Raw genomic sequence first — 21,289 nt, 5'->3', positions numbered from 1 at the left:
TGTACTGCGGCCTGCTGTTTCCATCTGCAGGCAGGTGCACAGCACAAACACACACACTTTCACACACAGTTATTGACCATGCAGCTGTGCACACGCGCGCACACACACCGATAACAGCGCGTCGAACAGTCTGCCGAGCAGATATTCGCTTTGTTTCCATCCAAATGCCACTACACATTTTTTGAGCACTTTTTAGGGGGGGGGGGGGGGAGAACATACTGAAATCTAAATGATAAATAATTACGTTGTATCGGCCGGGTTAAAACGACTCAGCTGTCGACTTAAATGTCAAAACAAAACCATGGCAGAAGCCTGTTTGAAGCACAGAGTGCTTTGGCAACAAATGTACTTGGCAAAATTTGAATGCGCAGCAATTACTCATAAAAGCATAACAAACCAAAAAGCCCAAATTTACACAAAATAATATTTAAATATACATCAGAACAATTAAAAGGGAATCTATTCTGTCCAGTCTAGGATTGGCTGCGCAGTATTATGTTAGTCTGGTAATACAAAGAAATAATTAAAAAAAAGAAAAAAAGTAGCATTATTGTTACATACTACCAATATATTCCTAAAGCATGTCAAAATGGCTGTTAGTCTTAGCTGTAAAAAATGTTTACACACATTGAAATGTTTTAACTGATCTTGCTCCAGGATATAGAGTTTAAATATTAACCTTTAGTATTACTATGTCAACATATTTGGGAACATGAATCCTTCCTCTTTCTTCAAGACTAACTGCAACAAGTTAATGGAAATTAAAAAAAGACACACAAAAAATCAGCTCTGTGTCGCATTGAAGTCAGTGTTGATTGGTGACAAAGAATAGCAGTTGAGCCTTATATTTCTCTTATATTGCCATGAAAAGTGCAAAGAAAAAATACCCTTTATTTACCATTTATGTAGAATCAGATCAGATTGATGATATTAATTAAAAAAATATAAATTGTAGCATTAAGCTAAACAGTATTGATACAAACAAACAAACAAATACTGCGCATTGTGCTCTCAACGGTAAAACATGTGAAGTTATTTGCTTGTCAGGTACCTGTACAAAGCTCTTCCACCAATAGTTGCCAGGTTGGAGAAAACACTCAGGTCTGTCATGTTGTCAGGCCAAGACTGGATGTTAAGGTAGCCTAAATGGGGACACAGACACACACACAGGTTATAATGAGTCACTGACACACTGGAATCACCTGTCCATCACACAGCCCATTTCACACAGTGGCAGGGAATAAAGAGAAAGTGGAGACATGGCATCTGTGTCGGGAACATTCCAGCGCCACAGTAACCGCAACACCTGAGTGTCATCTGAAGACTCCCAAACCAGAAATAAATGAAGAGCTCCTCAGAGGAGCCTGCTGTCGGTGATGACAAGAGTGAAGTCGGACATATCAATATCTTTGCATTTCCTTTATCGGTCTCTCCACTGCTGAATCATTTAGAGGATTAAATGAAAAGCTGAGGAGACGTCTATGGCTCATTTAGGATTTTTAATAATGGATTCAGGAGTATGAAATATTCAGTAGAGGAACAGTAGGGGAGTGCAATCCCCAAGCCAGCACCAGAGGAAAAACAACAATTGGATGAGGCCATAAAATCCATAGAGGAAGGAAGAGGAGAGGGAAGGAAAAAGGTAGAAGTCTAGACAAATGTGATGAATTCAATAAATGAGAAAACATTCAATTTCTTCAGGACATGAAAAAAACAAAAACAAAACAAAACAAAAACACAAAAACCAAGGCCAGAAGCTGCTGTTGCATTTCCTGAAGAAAAATTGACTGAAGAAAAAAGAAAAGAAGGTGGTAGTGATAAAAACCTTGTGGGTGTGATGGGCATTGCTGTGCAGTCTCCAATCAATGAACAGTATCTGACTCCATTATATTAAACTGTGTGATTTCCTCCCAGAGGATGCATAATTTGTTTACTCGGAGCAGGAGGAATGGTGGTGAAAGGTAAGCGGAGCTGCAGAGGAGGAAGACCTCTCTTGGCCCACAGACAAGACGGCAATAACCTTCAGCAGCACCTTTATCAGTTTGTGGGCATCATTCTGTGTATTATATCAGTCCCAGCTGAGCAGTGGCAAGGTCTGAATATATGCTTATTAGGAAAGTCCAAAGAGAAAACCATAAAACAACAAGAAGTTAGGCAACTGCTTAAAAAAAAAGAAAAAAAAGGTGTATCATGGGTCATGCAAATGAACCAAGAGAACAAGGGCAGAGTTTGAATATTTTTTCACAATATTTTTCATGCAGGTGGGCAACTGCTGCAAACAAACAGGTGGGTGGGAGAAAAAAAAGAAAAACATTCTTAATTCCTACTAAGGATAATTAATGGCTGCCAATAAGATGAAAATGAACAAACACACCATGCTAAGGCATTGCAACATACAGGGGGTTACGGTACATTATATTAGGAAAGCGTATGGAGCCTCACATACACAGTACTGCAGGAAAAATGCTTGTTTATAAAATGTAATTGCACCTTTGGCATTTGTGCATCTTGTTGTTCGTGGTGTGCGCTTTATGACGCTGTGAGGGTCTCTCAGCCCGCAGGCGGCGGTGCTATGGAATCATTAGGGCTGCGCTCGCCGACACTAATTGTCTTAATGACAAAACATGCAGCGCTGAGACACCTCACAGCTCCGCCATAGTGCCACTTCAGAGAGGTGGGAGTGCTCTCTAATCAAGATAACCGCCGACAGCTTCCCGCACACTCGCTCGCGCTAATGTGCCGTTTGAGCTAACAGCACATGAGGCACACCTATCGCAAGATCTATAGGCACAGATACCGGGCAAGAGATCAGCAAATAAGATAATGAAGCATTATGGTGATAGGATTTCTGGTTTAATGCTCATCCTCAAATGTTATTGTGAACGCAACTAGGCAAAATAAAGTCAACCAACACAAGCAAAAACACGACTACCAACCAGTCAGAGTAGGATTTGTAAACTCAATAAAATTCCCAGTGTCAGTCTTTGTAGCGCCATCAGGACTCCAGATGGGGGCAAACGGCTCCTCGCCCGCTCCTGCTCTATCGAACTGATATCTATGAAATTGACTCCCTGTAAAAAGAACCACTACTTCAGTACTTTCACCAAGGTAGCGAGAAAATGGGTCAGAGTCTGGCCAGAGGGAGCCACTGCAGCTGTACAGGATTGCTTTGAACGCTCGGGCTGTAGCATCGTCCTCGACAGCGGCGACGACGGGGCGGACGGGCAATTGTGCCGAAGACGTTATGAAACCCATCTCAGTACCTGCCAACCAGAGGCCATGGATGACAAAGGGAACCATCTGCAGCTGAGAACCAGTGATGCAGGGTTCTGATCAGCAAACAAAGCTGCCCTCGGGGAGAGCGAAATTGTATATATGTGGAGGGGAATCCACGGTGTTTCTGATAACACTGGAGGCCTGAGATGCAGGGGAATGTAGGCCACAATAAGCTGTAAAACCAAAGGTTTGTGTTGATGGCTGTGATGACTCCCTTTTTGATGAATGTAACCAATTCTATGCACAGCCTAAAGCGCTGAAAAATATATCAGGTGGGGGCGAAAAAAAATCATTTAAAACTCTTGAGCTGGTTCACCGTGTGGCCACAGGTGATGTGCACGATACTTAACCGAAATAAAGCAGCAGTTGTGGGCCAAGATGTTTGGACAGATTTCTGAAATTCCTCCCTGAGCCACACGTCTGTCCTCGGATATAAAAGCTATAACTGTGTGCAGTGTAGAGCTGTCACCCAGTCTGTTAATGCTGTCGCACAGGTGGAGGTGATACGTGGGGGAAAAAAAATGAAGCCCAGCATGAGCCCAGTAAAAGAGCATAGTGCTGATAAGTGTGGTGAAAAGTGGGGGCTTCTGCGAGCTGCTAAACCACACTGAAACAGTGTGTATAAAGCGCAAAGAGGGGCAGGGAGGCCGTAATGATTGACCCCTGGGTTATTTTAACTGTGGGGCGTTAAACTGAAGAGGGCGCCTGTATGTGACACAGTGGGAACACTGCAAGAAATCCAACAGTTCTCCTTAAAAAAGAAAAAAAAAACATTACCTGCAAGAACAAAATAGTTTCAACAATTAAAGAAGAAGAAGAAGAAAATTCAGCATGCAAAACAGTAAAACAGGTTTGTGTGCACTGAAGTGTGGGTGGGTGCTCTGGTGGAATTAGTTGCTACAGCAACACAAAACTGAAAAGTACACCGTGGAACCACTTTAAAGCAAAAAGTAAAAAAAAAAAAACTACTGGAAGCATCCTCAAGCTGTTAACCAGCAAAAAAAAAAAAAAAAAAACCCTTAATGAAACATTATAATAACAGCACCTACAAAACTATATGGGTGAAAGGAACTCGAGCAAGAATATCTACCCCGGTTTCCAACTCTAGGCCAGAAACCCATGAGGTCAATTGGTGTCTTGAAATAGACTGTATGTGGCGAAAGGTGTGTGTATGACATTGTGTTAGCCTGCATTGGCCTTGATCAGTATGTGAAACGTTCTATGATATATCAACAATAGCAATAACAGTCTCAACAAGTATTTGTTTACATGACAAGAAGGCAGACATCTCATAAAATGTGTTTTTGACAAACAAAAATGGCTCGGGTGTGAATCACAGAATGGTGTATATTTATTTTGTATTGAACAAGGGGAAAAAAGATATATGACAAAAAAAAAAACCCACAAGGAAACAAAAACAGCAGTTTGAAAGTAAATCAAATAAATGTATTTTATTTCTTGCTTATTCTTTTTCCTGCTAGCGCAGACGGTAGAGCTGGCAGAGACGAGGTGCTGAAGGATAGCGGCGCTCATGTAATGGACGTCACATCTCTGGGTCAGCTGGCCTGACATCTTAGATCATCACACACTGGGGTGGCAGCAGGGCATATTTGCTATTTCAGAGCTGGAATAAAAGCGGCAATTTATGGCTTGGAAACTAGAGTCTCCGTGTTACAGTATGTTCAGATGAATCCATCTTAGGGAGAGAGACCGACTTTGTGCTATGGTATAGTGCTTTCGCCTTCTTTTCACCTGCAAATGAGCAATTTGTGCAGGAAAAGTGGAGTGAAAAGATCATTCAGCAGTCATCCCTGCTCTGCTAAGAGCCACAGAAGCAGTACACCAGATCCCACAGTGAATTACACTGTGGAACCACTTAACAGAGACGGACACACGCTCACAAGCAAAGGTTACCAGTTCGCATGAGCTGTGGTGATTACGTCCTGAATTAAAACACTGACGAACCTATTTGTGCTAAATGGAGATTGTTGATCGCCCACTCTCAGACTGCTTAAAAGATCTTTGAAGATCTTGAAGGGGGAAAAAAAGAGAGAGAGAAGCAGGAGACAGTGAAAGGCAGTGAGACGGAAAAGAGTGAGAGGATGAGGGATGTGTGTGCCGGTGAGATGAGAACTGTCTGCCTCCACAGCTCATTTGAAAGCGAGAGCAACGCCGGTTGTGACTTTAAGGTCACCGAGGCGGGCTGGCTGCCTCTGTCAGGAGTCACGTTCTCCTGACAGCTCAGAGAGATGACAAGCCGAGCTGACACACGTGTCGGGCGACATGGCCACTGGTTTATGCCCCATCACCTGCTCTCCAACTGCCACGGCAAACCGAGAGAGAAGGAAAGCCGAAAACCCCAGATTTCATCAAATTTATGTAGCATTTTCATTCTTATTGTGCATTTAGGTTTTCACCAGCTGCAAATGAAGACTACACGAACAAGGCAAAAAAAATCGGGCATTTCTCTCAAGTAAATATAACAAACAAATCAGCGTCTCGCACCTTGAGATTTCCTGTAAGCAGAAACCATTTGACCTGAGACGGATACGGCTCGTTGTGTTTCCCTCATTTTATTGCTGGACTCCCAACTTCATCGTCAAGGGAAATGATCTGCTTCTTATTCTTGTGGTCAATTGCTATTAGGCAGCATTAAAATTCTGGTTCAGACCGGGATCTTTTCTTAGCCGAGCGCGGTGCTTTGAATCACACTCAGATAATGCAGACAGATGTGGCCGAGCTGTACGAGCTGCATAATGAGCAAGTGGGAAGAAAAAAAAAAACCCGCCACCGCACTACTACATTTATCCCGACACCTAATTGTGCACATTTATCACCTCCTTATAATACATTTAAAGAGTCATTAACATCAATTATAATGCTTTTGGTTGCTATCTATTATAGGACGGAGAGTGTAAAATCTTAAAGTGTATTCTAGAGATGCTGTTGACTTGCTTGTTACCAAACTTGCCACCAAAGTGATTTTCGGTGAAAACAGAGAGAAAACTGCATTTTCAACTAAGACTCATGATAAAACTATATCTAAACAGCGATATTTTCTTCAATTTATGAGTGGGGGAAGTGGTTATCAGAGGGAGGAGGTTTCTTTCAGACGGCATTGTCACGTTGTCAAATGTCGAGCAGGAGAGATGACAGCACACACGCAGCTTAAAAGTGCTGGTAGCGTGGGGGAGCTGGAGGATTAACGATGCGCACCACATGTTCGGGATCTTTTCTTCATGGTGCGTGAAGGGAGAGCTGGGACTGTGGGACTCAAGGCAAGAGACTCCCAGAGGGAGAGGCGGCAGAGAGGAGGAGGAGATTGAAAGACTCATACGATATTCATCTTATGCTGCAATGTCTGTCCTTGCTGTGGACAGTCTCAAGGGAAGGAGGTGAAGTCGACTTGAGCAAATACACACACACAGACACACACTTCCGCATGAAACCGCATATAAGGCAAAAAAAAAAAAAAAAAAAAAGCTGAAGAAAAGAGTAAAGTTTGTCCATATATATGTGTGTTGATTGTGTTCTGAGGTGTGTGTTGCTCACCTGTGATCTCTCGAACCGTGCGAAATACGTTCAGCTTTTCTGGGTCCAGAGCTTCAATGTTATGATAGACGTCCCTGTGAATGATGGGGGGAGATCAGAATGACACATTCACTTGAATCAAAGCATATTTGGGGGCTGCGCATTCACACTGTAACGTTAAACAAGCTCCTTCAGGATGCCACAGCAAATTGATAAAGCATGTGTTGCTCACATGGACCGTCTCCTCTTGGGAGACACACTGAAATACATGCAAACATACCGTACAGTCAGTTCATCCAGAAATAATAAGAACATGTTCAGCTTCCATTTGACGGTGACACACACTCCCACTGCAGCTTTCTTTGGAGCCGTTTCTGACAATACACTTAAGTGCACTCGTGCGATTCTCTAGACAAATAAGCTTTTATGTGAATGGATGAGTAATCAACTGACCATAAAGATAAAATGTTGTGTGAATAGTTTCAAATAAATACACATTAGGGGTCAGTCAGCAACCTGAGGTTTGACAAAGCCTGATAAAAGATGGATGGATGAATGTTAAATGTTTTCAACTCTCACCCTTTGATTCCAGTGATGAGGAACACCAGGTTTCCATTGATTTTGGTGCAGTTGACAAACTTGTCTATGTTGCTGGAATCCACGGTCTGAGCTGCCTGTAGGCTGGCTGTACCAATTCCATCGCATGCTGGACAGAAATGCAGTGAATTTGTTTCAACAAATTCATTATTAATGGAAAATTCATTAATATAAGAACAAGTTAAGAGATCCATAATATTTGTAGTTAATCAGAAAAAAATGACAACCAATCATTTCCACGGTTTACCTTTCGGGCAGATATCAGTACAAGGGATACACATCTTAATGCGGTTCTCCTCCACCTCCATCTTGTTACTGGGGCATGCCCTCACACAGGAGCTATGGTCCACCACAAAGTTATCTGAAAAAACAAAAAACAAAAAAACAATTCATTGCAAATGTCAACTACAGGAAGCTGCAATTTGTCACACAGGACTGCACAGAACAGCAAATGGCAGCAAAGTGCAGGAAATCACATTGAAAATATGGCTGAAAGTCACTTTGTTGCTTTCTCGAACAATGTTCTGTGACTGCACACGAACTGAATCAGCAGATCAAACAAGTATTACATGTATTACAAAGCATCTATTCCTGTTATGCATCACTCACTGTTTTAAAGGTGTTCCTGTCCTACATGAGAGGGAAACATGGGAGAGGGGGGATTGTCAGCTAAAGCAACACGCCGGGTTCAGCTGGTCCACTCGGTCAGCAGTTGAACTCTTTCTACCAACTTGTGTCCAAGAGTTTAAGTTTTTCAATTGTTTCAGTGTGAGTAAATGTTTAAGCATTGTGTGGTTTTGAAAAAAAAAAATAAAAAAACAAAAACCCATATTTAAATGATTTATATTGACCTTTTAGTATTTACTGTCCCAGATGATTTCTAGAGTTCTGTCCAATTTTCACTCTGTGCATTTTAATCCACTGTTTTCTGATGATCCAACCCACACTGGAGGATGAAGGGGTCATATTCGTAACTGGTAGCAGCTTCGAGAAGGTCAAAGGTCATTGTAAAGACTATATAATTACAGGAAAATGTGAAATTTAATGAAAATGTGGAAGGATAACAATTAATCGCTCAGTTAGTACATTACAATGAAAGTGGGACAACAAAGACGCCACATAACAACTTCCAGCAAGAAAACCAGGAAAAACGGGGAGGAACATTTATTTTCCACTATCAATGAATGGTAATTTAAGGAATTTGAGTAATTCCTTTCTACACTCCACCCTCCTGATTGGTCTTTCTCATTGATGCTGTGATTAGAGCAGGATCTCTGAAATAAGCATTGAGTCAAACAGTTTGCTACATAGTTTGCACACACTTGAGTCGTACAGCAGGGAGTACCAATGGTGCGAAAAAATAGAGAGGTGACACGGTGGATGCTAAACAAATTCTCTGTTTACTTATCTACTTACTTTGAAAACACCTTGCCGCAACTTCAAGGAAGGCGACTTTTCAAGTCAGCCCTTTCAAGAAGTGTTGGCGTGTTGCAACATAAATATGATGTGAATGAACTGCTTGCTGCTTGTTTGGCTTGTGATCTCCTTAACCCTGACATCTTGAACCCAGCAGGGTTGCTCTTGTCCACGGTTTCATGGCTCACTGCAGAGAATGCCCGTGGTTTTACTGAGGGATTCTACCTACGGACCTGATGAGGGTTTTACTGTCACTTGAATTTTTATCCAGTGTGGATAAAATGCTTAGGTTTCCATTCAACAAGATGAGAATAGTTTGTTATAAAAGTGACAATACGAAGCACAAGATCAGATCACTTTTTATTTTAATTAATGTGGAAATAATCCATGCAGAGATTTTTATGAGCTGTGACTTGAGCTGCTTAAAAAAAATATTAAGCTGTCAAGCTGAAGATGTTTCTGGCCAAATAGATGGAGACACAAGTGGATAGTTATACCAGAGAGTCACCACATCTTATTCTAGTGAAACATCCATCAAAGAGCTTTGAAAGACACGTTCAATATCTGCCTCCTCTGTCACCACTGACTTCCAAAAAGTCCCAGTATCTTTTGGATGAAACAACATTTTCTGTTCCTGAGAAAAAGATCCACAGATGTGAAGAAGCACTTCAACCCCCTTTGAAGTTATTTTGGCAGCTCTGGCTTATTGAAATCCTTTATGATAGTTAAACCCTAATTTATGTAGATCAGTGGTCATTTCTCACAAGGTAAAATGAAGATGAGGAGTCACAGCTTTACACTGTGTTTTCTCAGTGGTTAATGTGAAGAAATGTAAAATGATACATTTCCTGTAACATAAATGGATTTCAGATTTCCTTCCAGTGAATATGTGGCCTTACTGGCACAGGATATTTAAATATATGTCACCTGTCTACTTCACACTGAGTGATCATGCAAATTAAACGCCGTCTTTAAAAGACAAGCACGCTCAGATACATTTGTTCTTCAAGATTTCTAACATGCTGCATTCCTTTCACCGTGACCTTAACTAAATGTCAAACCGCAACCTAACCTGCTTAATTCCCAACCATGACACCATCTCCTAACCTTTAAACAGCTTTTGAAGCTATCCTCACTTTGCAAAGTGTCAGAAACTCAGGCTGGCTCTACACAGGTTATCTCGGGAGAGCATATAACAAGCTGTTTTATATTAGCGGTGCTCGTCTTGAAAAATGATCTCCCAGAATTCTGAGAGTCCTAGAGAGCAAAATGCAATTCAAATTCCCTCAATATGTAATTGCTGCTCTTGTTCCATGCATACTGTTGATTTGTATATGAAGGCAAAACACAAAGAAGCCTTTGCATTTATCTGCCACACTAATGCAAATGAGAGATCTTGCACACCTTCACCTGCAGCTGTTTGCAGACCTTCCACAAACGTACTGTTTGTGTGCATAACCGTGGGAGGCAGTCTTCAGCATGCACAAGAAAGCTTTGAGTATTTATATATCATAATGCAATGTCAACAAAAAATGTTCAGGTGTGCAGTATATTATAGAAATCACTAGAAATTCCTGGGAACTGCTTTTTAAACCATGCTTCATATAACAGCTACAACCAACTAACAGTCCAATTGTTATTGAATAACACAAGCGTGTCCACATATTATATGCAAATCGAGATGCAGGTGATTGTGCGCATATCATGGATTGCAAAGTAGATTTGCAAAGCGTGTGTGTGTGTGTGTGTGTGTGTGTGTGTGTGTGTGTGTGTGTGTGTGTGTGTGTGTGTGTGTGTGTGTGTGTACTAAGGTGAGTACGACTTACGTGGACACTTTTTGACACAGAAGGCTCCGTAGGTGTACTTGGCCCTGGGGTTGTGCTCCAGCTGGAAGCTGGTCGGGTTGTAGACAAATGGCTGAGGGCACTGGGTCACACATGCTCCACTGTCATTGAAGTTGGTGCAGGCCTGCAAACACAGGGACAAAGTGAACTACGACACGGGCTCAGGGAGGTTTTACTTTTTGGAGAAGCGGGTGAGCATGTGTAAATGGGCAGCAGAACTGATGTGTTCCTGGAAACACAAGAGACAAAATCAAGACCGAAAAAAAATCCCAAAACACCACCTCCCTAATGTTGCTTTTTTCTCAAAGTTTGCTGCATATATGTAATAACTAACACATTTCCTTCTGATCCATCATCAGATACTGCAGCATTTGGCTTTTCCTTTTCACCAGACCACACAAATCAGCCTGAACTCCTCTCAGTGACAGCTGCCATAAAACACTTTCACTCGTTTTACATTTCAGTGGTCTTAATGTTGTGGCTAGAGAAGATCCAATCATATCCCTGATGCAAATTTGATGAGAGACAATGATAACTTTATACTTTATGATCAATCCTATTTTTGAAGTCAAAATCAAGTGGAAAAACAGATTATTTCTTTTTATTAAAGTCAGCTGGTGACACTGCATAGGTGACGAGTTTGGAAAAAAAAAATCAATATGCAGACAGATGAGGGGGAACAAAAAATTACTAATGATAAAAGTAAATACATGTTAACAAGCAAAGAGGAAAGAGTAGAAGTGGTATATGTACTTAACAGTGGTATAAATGTAATCTGATGACATCTGTCACAAAAAAAAAAACTAGATGCAAAAAAAAAAAATAAATTAATTAAACCCTAAAGTCAAGAACAAACTGCCAATTTGTGGAAAAACAGGAATAATTATGTATGTTTTTTTTCTCCTTGTAACATTTCAAGGAGTATGTGTGTGTGTGTGTGTGTGTGTGTGTGTGTGTGTGTGTGTGTACTAACTTACAAAGCAGTCTGTGTCTTTAGGACCATAGCAGCCCCCTGCACACTCACGGTGGCAGCAGTCGCTAACGTAGGGACCGAAGCAACGGCCGTCACACTGCTCGGCACACACCGTCTTTGTTACTGTGGGACAAAAAAGAACGTTTGATTTGCGACGGTAACGAACACAATGCAGTTTGAACTGAAACTGGGAGAAAACAATCACTGGAAATGGGTCACATTCAGAAATGAGGAAGGTTCTGAGTGAACGGGCTTCAGAGGATTCCGTCTGGAATGCAGAACTGTGTACTGGTCTCTGCTGAAGGAGGTGCAATTCGATGTTTTTTCAGTCCCGTAGTGGAGCATTGACATGTAAAATTACACGTATGAGTGATTTTCCAACCTCAATAGGACCAGCGCATTACTCTTCTCAAAGACGCAAACGGTTAGCTTCGGGAAGGTGTTATTATTCAGGTTAGAAATAAGTCGTACATTTATATGAAATAAGTAAAGGGTGCAAATGCATCTGGGAGCTTTTGTTATTAATACTACTATTTTTAGGCCTTTCCATATAACCACTCACAGGCGGAGGACCAACCAACTGACAGTCTCAATGTCACGAGAGAGGCTTTGTCACATTATGATTTGTCTCTATTAGCATTGACATAAACTAACCAGAAATTAAGTATGTGAGAAATTACATATGCACAAGTGAATTATCATTTTATTAACAGGTACTGCCAATAAATTCAAAGAAGTCATGGTGGATCCTTGAAAGAAATGCTGACCCGTTGCTATTTGAAATCGGTTTTTATGTGGGATGTAACTAGAAGTTTCCAGAAGTCTCGATCTGTGGGTGAGCCATCTGATTGTCCTCTCTTGACCTGCAATCTGTATATGAACTTTGTTCAACACATGACTTTTCCATCGCTCCCATGCCACCTCCACAACAAACTGCATTTGGCACAATGCAGGTCACTTCTGGGTAAAGCTTGAATAACAGATTCTCCAAACCAGATCCAGTGCTAGAAAAATAGCACCAAATTACAAAAAAAAAAAAAAAAAAAAAATTTATATGTGTATTTACATGGAATGTGTTCAGCTGAATCCAACATTTTTTTTTTCTTTTTACCACCTACCAGCTTTCTTCAATCATGTTTTTGACTTCCTGTGTGCTCCCCTGAGGATGTGACAGAGACATCCCAATCCCTGTCTTGCTGGAGTCCTGCTATCTTAGAGAACATCTGCCCACCCCTTCCTCGCATGCCTTTTGTGATCATATGGGCAGCCGTATGCCTGGGAGTCTCTCTTCCTGACAGCCATATGTAAATGTACATAAGATTTCTCCAGTCTGTGGATCGAGACAGCTGGTAAGAGTCACAGCTTAAGTGTCAGTAGAGGGAATTTATAAGATAGAGCTTGAGCACATTACTAAATCAAATCCTACTAGGGATTGGATGAAGCAGTGAATTCAGCAAAGGGGAAAAGAATGTTGCATAATAATGGTCTCTGAGGGGAAAAAAAAAACTTTATTTAAATGACACCTCACTTTACTGAAGTGTTTTGACTGGTTTTACAGCTTATATGTCATAGCAATCTCTCATTTGTCACTCAATACAAGAGTCCCGTCAAAAAAAAAGACATTTTGTCAGCAGCCTTTCATATTATTACTTTGAAGTAAAGTAACTTGCTTGCATTGATGATGTGTTTTCCTAAAATGCTGAATTTAAATAGAAAAGGGAAAACAGTAAAGAAGAAAAACTGAACCCAATGTAGAATGTTAGATTATTTAAACATTGGAAGAAAAAAAAAAATCAGACAAATCAGATGATTTTCTTAAATTGCAACCGCCTGTCATGAGTACCCTAATCATGGTGTGTAAAGGCAACATAAGTGTGTGTGTGTTCCCCACTCTCCATCGCTGCGACAAGATGCTATCACTGTGATCGATAGAAGCCTCGGACAAGTTGCCAAACAAACATGCAGGCAGACACGCACACTTCACCCGCCGCCTAACGTGCCATCAGCGGCATTCCATTAACTGTGGCTGGGCCAAAATGAAACGGCCTGCTTTATTCAGAAGACACTCTGTCAAACAAATGACCTTGCCAGGGAAAGACGCAATGCTGTTTATCAATTTGGCTTTAAACTTCCAGTTTGGGGGAAAAAAAAGGCGGCGGGTGACAACAAATACAGAAGAAATCCATCTCATGAAATATGCCTGAAAGCTTCCATTTGAACAGACTGTGGACAGCAGCATCAGTCACAGCAACCACTGCCTCTCAGTTCCTATTTACATGAGCAAATTTTTCCTTTTTTTCCCCAATAACTGCCTCCCAAAAGAACTTCATAAATAGTATATGCATTTTTTTTGCAGTGGAAATTTTACTCTGTGGTTTCGACGGATTTCACCTGCACACTTTCAGGACCACCAGAGCAGATCACACGATCCACACAAGTTCAGAAACTTTACAGGATACTAAATACATATTTTTAACCCAGATTTGGATTAGTTAGTCAATTTTGTTATATTTTTAATAAAATGACATAAAACATTCTTTTCATGTTTGATATCTTGACTGAGTTTTTCTAACATGGAATGACTTTCTATACAATATAGATCAAATGACGTGATTAAAGTGACACAGTGCTGACTTGAAACCCTCCAGTTGAATTTTATACAGTTACATGCTTAATTATGTGTCAGTTACAGTGGCTTCCAGTTTGGAGAGGGGAAAAAAAGACACTCCACAAAGCAAAGGGTGCATGAGTATATGAATGATAAATACTGTCCTTGATGTGACAAGTCAGTCTTGTTTCTTATTAATTCTTGACATAAAAACAGCGATGTATTTCACATAAGATGGGCCAAAATGTCAATTGTACTGATGTTCCCGTCTGGTTGACATGGGATGTTTGCATGTATGTGGTCTTGTGGTGTTTGGGTTTATCTGTTATGAAAGATCCGGTTCCCCCTCCGAGCAGCTTCCCTTCTATGTTATTCAGTAGGGGGAAAAAAAAAAAAATCTATATAGTTTATACAGAACTGCTTTTACTGTTATCTTCTGCTTGATTGGCATTGCCTAGGATTCACTTATAATGTCATCTGTATATGTTGTGTATGTTTGGTTTAATTATTGTATCCAGATCTGTACTTTCAAGTCGCTATGTACTCATATTTTGGTCAATATTTCAAGAGCGCTTCCATCCGTTCAGTTGTGTTTTTGAAATTACTGCTTTGTTCGTGGGTACAATTCCACCCAGGGCCAAGTTTATTTACAGACCACCCAAGGTTTGATGCCTTTTAAGTAGAAGGCTGTCTGGACCATCCACTGAAAAACAACTCCAAAGCATTGCATTTCCACAGCCATGCTTGACCATGGCAAAAGTGTTCTTGAAATCTCTCTCTATTCTTCTCTTCTCTCCCCTGACCCACCCCCTCCCCCACCCTCCCGACCCCTCCACCCCCACCCTCGACAAATACCTTGTCCTTGTGTTTGTACAATTTCATTTTCCTCCCATATAACCGATGTTCTGCACGCTTTTAGAAGTATGGAATCACGGTGGTGCCATTCTCAATCCGTTCTAACTATTCAGAATGCTGCGGCGCAATTGTTCCCAACCTGCGGCCCGCAACCCCACCAGTGTGACGCCCCCAAAAGTTTTGGCACCAGAGATCACAGTGGTGCAAGGCGCCGTCCGCTCTGAGGTTGAGATGATATGAAAAATAGATTTGCAAACGTATAAAGAAAACCACAACAACACCTTGGTGTCGAGGTAAAGACCTCAGCACTGTGTGGTCTGCAGGCTGCGTCTTCCTAATGATCACCCTCTGATGTGCACGCTGACACCAAGACAGGCCTGCCAGCATTTACCCTTCATTCACTATCCACCAGAGACGTGTGCCAGCTGTTAACACCAAACAAGCTTACTTACAAGCTTGTCTTATCAAATATCAACTGTTAAGGTGAAAGACAAAGCTGTACTTAGTTTCTGTGGAACACCTTGCTGCATTTAGGAGTCAAGGTTCCAGCATAATGAAATAAAGGAATAGGTTTAATGTTTTGGTCCAAAATCTTTCTCATTTTAAGGCCCTGTTCCCATGATGACGTTTTCAAGGTAAAACAAGTCATTTAGTTAGTTTAGTTAAGTTTAATTTGGTTTCAGAAAAGTTTTATATTTGCAGGGCAACAGTTTGAAAACTATGTTTGTTTACACGGAAATGGCAGAACTGCTGAAAACGATGTAGTTTTCATGGTGGGCCTCTAATGTTTGCTCTTGTTACCTCCGCCAAGGTCACATCGGTTTGTTGGTTGGTTTGTTAGCAACATTACGGAAAAGGTTATGGACGGATTGCAATGAAACTTTGTGGAAAGGTGGGTCTTGGGCTAACTTAGAATCCATTAAATTTTGGTGATGATCTGGATCACTGTCTGGATCCTGGAATTTTTTTGAAGGATTCTTTATCATTGAGAGATAGGGCAGTCTTTGACATAGTTGGGCATAACTCAATAATAAATGACAATGGGGCTTAGCAAATAATTACAGTGTAAGTTCTTCAATGACGCTAAGAGATATCAGCTGCTGATCCAGATCACGGAAGTATTCCGGATACCAGGATCCAGAACAGACAAAAATAGGGGGATTCCAGAGTGTCAGTCACTGTGAGGCAACACACTGAGATATGAACATGCAACAAACAGCTTTCTCCCATACATTGTTTGTGTTGTGGAGAAATATATATATATTTTTTATTATATATGGTGTTCTTACTGTTGTTGGTGACTGATTTGAGCTGTGGCGGAGGTCTGCGCTCTCTGAGTGCCAAATTCTAGTTTGCTTTTGTAGTGAAACCACAGATGGAAGAGTGGAAGCATTTTCCAAAAGCTCCACCTGTGGGACTGTTTCCAAAAAGTTGTGTTTTCAAATACCATTGTTATGTAAACATTCAACCAAAAAACAACAAACTTGTTTCTATTTTCACTTGAAATCTGAAGGTCGGATAAAAGTTCATCCTCAAGCATGTCAAAAATTCTCAAATGTTTTACTAAACTAAAACCAACATCTGACAAAATACTGATGAAAGTGAGAGTACTTGCTGAAAGTGCAAGTTCTAATCTGAGCAACATTAAAAAGAAAAGAAATATGAAAAGCTAAAGAGTCAAAATTAATTTTTTACTTTATCGATACACAATCTCATTTTCGAGGCACCTTGAACAATTGATCCTTTCAATGTTAATCTGAATCATCCCCAGAGTCATGGGCCAGTTTAAAGAACAAAAGATGAAGAAAGAAGAAAATTTCTGGAATCGAACGTAAAGAGTAAAGGGAATTAGTTTTGAGGAAAAAAAACCAGCTCAACTACAGAAACCTGAAAGATCTACTTAAAAGGAGGAATGAAGCACAGGAACTTGTTCACTTCCTACCTTTGGAAATTGCTGAATAATCAATGAAAGTATCTTTGGAAAAATAAATCAGGTGAGCTATTTAATATTTTACCCTTTTACAATTCCTATTTTTCTTTAAACCCAAAAAATTAAAGGTTCTTTCAAAAAAAAAAAAGCTTGACATGCATAAATGAGCGAATCAAGACGCGAGGATTTGGGATAACAGTGAAAACGGGGGCAGACACAGGCAGCCAGAGCTGATCAAGGCCTGGTCTGTGACTTGTTGTTAACGGGTCCTGGTCAAACAGTTCATCCCTCATTATCTTAATGAGATCGTGACCGCAGAACAAATAAGACGGATCCTGATAGGGTGTGGAAGACACGAGTGAAGTGGTCCCGCAAACATCGATGCAAAATGAGGAAGAGATGGATGGAGAGAGGCGCGTGATCAAACTGAAAGTGGAAGCAGGAACAGAGGAGGTGAAGATGATGCGTTGGAGGTTTTTTCCTGCCTTTTTTTTCCCTTTTCAAAATGTGTAGTATGTGTGTTGATGTGCTACATTGACGACAGACATTCTCATATAATCATTTAATTTTTTTTATGCTTTTAATCTGTTGACGTAGACATTTGCTAAAATAATTTCTCTCCTTCTGTGAAATCTCGAGGAAATACCAGACCTTCATTTCACAGGGAGCAATTGATCCTGCCATTCAACACACTGGAGTTATGCCACAGATGATTCACAAGTGAATTATAATACAAGGATTACAGCTCTGTTTGGTAACACAACCACATTTTATTCCCTTTATACAAAATGCAGGTCTCTGGAATATATTTAGTCAGAGATTATAAAACTGCACAATGAAAAAGACGTCCAGAATATAGTTAGTTGCACCTAGACTATGTTTTAGTAAGAATCTCCATTCATGATAAGTAAATACGCAGATGACATACTACTTCTCTAAATGCTAACCTGTGTCAATGGATGTATTGCTGCAGTTGTCTTTTTTCGTCTTACTAAATGAGAAAATCTTAAACTTTCCAGAAGTCAGAGAAATGATGGTGAATGTGAAATAACTACAACTTCAGATGTGATCGAACCAACTTCATAGACGGGACAATCATGTTCAGGATTTCTCAGAAAAGGCAATGCATTGCTCAGTATCAGCTGAAAACGTGATAATTTCATGTGATCACATTGTGATATGAAAACACTTGAAAGAGTTTTTGAGATCCAGTCCATTACAATAACAGACTACATTCCCGAACTATGCACGACTGACAGCGGTTACTTAGCCTGAAGTTGGGACAGATTGAACTTAATCTGAAAGCATTTAATCCACTGAACAGATATTTGTTTGGCAGTTCCCTCCTACAGCGGTGTGTTTTAACTTAGAGACTTGGCTCTGTGCGTGCAACACTCAAGGACAAGACCTAACCGCCAATCTCATCTAAACATGCCAAAAAAAGATATATTTTTCATTTTTGTAAAACATAGTTATTAAATATTCAAAGCATTGCTGGGAAATGAAGGCAGACCTTGGACTTATTGACTTGTGAAACCTTTTGCAGCAAAAACCTCAAGTCACCCCTTTGGTATAGCAGTGGATCAGATTTTCATGTTTTGTCCAGCTTCACTTCAGTTATTCAGTTCACTACAATCCACACTTCTACTTGATGATAGCAGGTGATCTTCGCCCAGATCCAAATAATAATGATGTTTCCACCACCGTGCTTCACTGTAGGGGTGAAAATGTTCTCGCTATTGTATAATTTCCTTTTCATGCAGTACAGTCCACAAAGCATCTTCTAACAGTCTGTTCACAAAATTAAAAAGCAGAAATTTCATTTTAGTTTTCTGTTCAATGTTTTGCATGTTGTAGATTGTTGTTTTTGTTCTTTTCCAACTTACAGAGCCTCGAGTCTTCATTTGTAGATGGACCTTTTAACTGTGCACAGAGATGCTTCAAGTATAAGAATACTTCTTGCAGTCTCACGCAATCAACATGTTTTTTTAATCACTGTTTTTGGTAATCTCTTCTCAGGGAGACAGTTCACGTCAGCAGAGGCTTCTTGTGAATTGCAAGCACAAAAGGGTGAAGTGTTTTCTGAATGTTAAAGTAGCTATGCATGTGCTCAAATGAGCTTGTTTGGAATAATTTCAGGGTAAAACCACTTTTTTTCAGTGGCACTCCAAGTTAATTGCTGTATGGCATGCGATGTTAGCGTGACATTGGGTGAACATGTTGACTGGCTATACATGTGACGCAGATCATATTTAGTAAAAAAAAAAAAAAAAAAATGGTTCACATATGTTGCCTTTAGTTATAAGTGCATTATGGCAGACATGATCTACTTTATATTTTATTGATATTCTAGTCCCCACAAATAAAGCTATTATTTTTCTCCAAAGCACCTCATACAAAGATATCCAGTTCAGTTGCCTGAATACAACTTAATCATTTAATTATGTCACACTTAAATTATGTGATCTAGGCAATAACTAACAAAATAATTAAAATGTTATGTAAAAATGACTGATTCTCTATGATTAATCACATTTTTACATGTTGATGGACCCACATTCAAACCAATCATTAGTAAAAGCATGACGCAGAGTAAACAAAGATGGAGTCATGGGTCTTGATGAGTGATGAAAAATCCTCTTGTCACCATAAATCTTCAGAAGCTTCTTCATCTCTGTGTCGTTCACATTCAGCAACATTCTGCTGAACTGCTAACAATCTACTACCTGAATCGTGGCGGATGTGTTTCTTTCGACGATTACAGTCGCATTAAGATGCTGTTTTGACAGTGAGCTTCAGCCACGATGATAACACATTAACTAACACGTTAACTTAATTGAAAGTCATTGGAGACACATCATGATCTGCTTTTTCATGAGGAAACAGGCAGAAAGTCGCGTCTACTTCTAATAATGATGCACTTACAGCTTTGACACTCGTCCTCTTTGGGTCCCCAGCATCGGCCATTACAGGAACGATGGCATTTCTGACCTGCAGAAATGTCAAGAAAAAAACAGAATTAGCATTTCAGTTAGTTTCTCAGCATATCATGAACTGTATCATACAGAATGTGGCACTTGTATCAACGTATTATTAACAAGAGGCGCCGTGCTGTGGTGTCTGTCTACAGGTGCCTCACTTAAGACCAGTCAGAACTATTTTAGGTTTAGCTGAATCAAAAAGCAGTACATCACTCTGTTTAACACTGAATACAGCTCGTGCCTGTGTTCTTGTGTGTTTATGAAACATGATTAAATTAGCTGAAAGTGTTGTTAAGAAACAGTGCTTCATTAAGAATGCATTTGAAGAACTCTGAGTGCGCCATAATTATTATAATTAAAATCTAATGTAATAAGCAAAGTCTGCAAGACATGTTGGTTGTAGAACGGGTGTGTAGTTAATTATACGATCTTATGGTGATAATATTTGTATTAATTGATGCAATCTCGACAGGTTTCCATGCTTGAAATAATTTTAAAAATCCTGTAATTTTTATGCATTTTTTTTCAAATGAATACCTCTTCAGGAGTTGCCTTTTAAATTCAAGACAGAAAAAAAAATGTTGTGTTTGTAACAGGTTTGCTCTTCTTTCTCAGTAGCACACACTGTTCCAGGCATAAAATCTTCAGTAACCTTGACACGGGTTGTTATGGGAAAATAAGACAATTCCTCTCGCAACTTGCCACTAAATCAGCCCCGGATGAAACCACAGCACATCTGGTTGAGATAAAAGCAGTAAGCAGCAGCAGCGTCGTACCCTCCGAGCTTTCGCCGGTGTCTTTTCCAGTTTTTTTTTGGAGGACTTAATTGACCATCTAGTAATTGACTGCTGGGGGAAGAGAGGCTGGATAAGTGCAGGAGTGCTGTCCTCTGTCCATCAGCCTCTCCAGATGAGAGCTATTACCATCAGACGGACTTTATCGCCTCTCCATCCTCCACCCTTCTCTATCTCCTTGTTTGTGAGCCGGAGTTTCATCTCTTTCATCCACAAACCGCCCCTGACTGATTCATTACCCCCCTGTGGTTTTTGCTAACTTAATGTCAACCTCTGTATATTTATGTCGTTCCCCGGTCCATTCGCTTCTCTTTTTTTGTCTGCTCTGTTTCCCTTAAACCGGCACTCTGACAAAAGCTTTGGGAAGACTTTGACAGTGTCGACTGTATGAAAAGCAGTGTACAAACAGGATAATAATAAAAATGTCAGGCTACTATAAGTGGTCTGTCTGACGGTGCCAAGTGAGCAGAACCTCTCCGGCGCT

The 21,289-nt window shown here is 40.4% G+C and overlaps 1 protein-coding gene across 1 annotated transcript in view; it reads right to left on the bottom strand.

Annotated features, from left to right (window-relative positions):
- Nucleotides 1–21,289, bottom strand: part of erbb4b (erb-b2 receptor tyrosine kinase 4b) — a 288,218-nt gene that overhangs the window by 80,716 nt on the left and 186,213 nt on the right. Inside the window, exons 5-11 of the mRNA XM_030112004.1 lie at nt 19,956–20,021; nt 11,642–11,760; nt 10,647–10,788; nt 7,652–7,765; nt 7,387–7,513; nt 6,829–6,902; nt 1,052–1,142 (exon numbers count right to left, since the gene is read on the bottom strand). Of these exons, the coding sequence (XP_029967864.1) occupies nt 1,052–1,142; nt 6,829–6,902; nt 7,387–7,513; nt 7,652–7,765; nt 10,647–10,788; nt 11,642–11,760; nt 19,956–20,021 (733 nt within the window). The remainder of the gene's footprint in view (nt 1–1,051; nt 1,143–6,828; nt 6,903–7,386; nt 7,514–7,651; nt 7,766–10,646; nt 10,789–11,641; nt 11,761–19,955; nt 20,022–21,289) is intronic.

Source organism: Salarias fasciatus, chromosome 16 (assembly GCF_902148845.1).
Source record: "Salarias fasciatus chromosome 16, fSalaFa1.1, whole genome shotgun sequence".
Taxonomy (NCBI): Eukaryota; Metazoa; Chordata; class Actinopteri; order Blenniiformes; family Blenniidae; genus Salarias; species Salarias fasciatus.
This window is presented reverse-complemented; position numbering and strand designations above follow the sequence as displayed.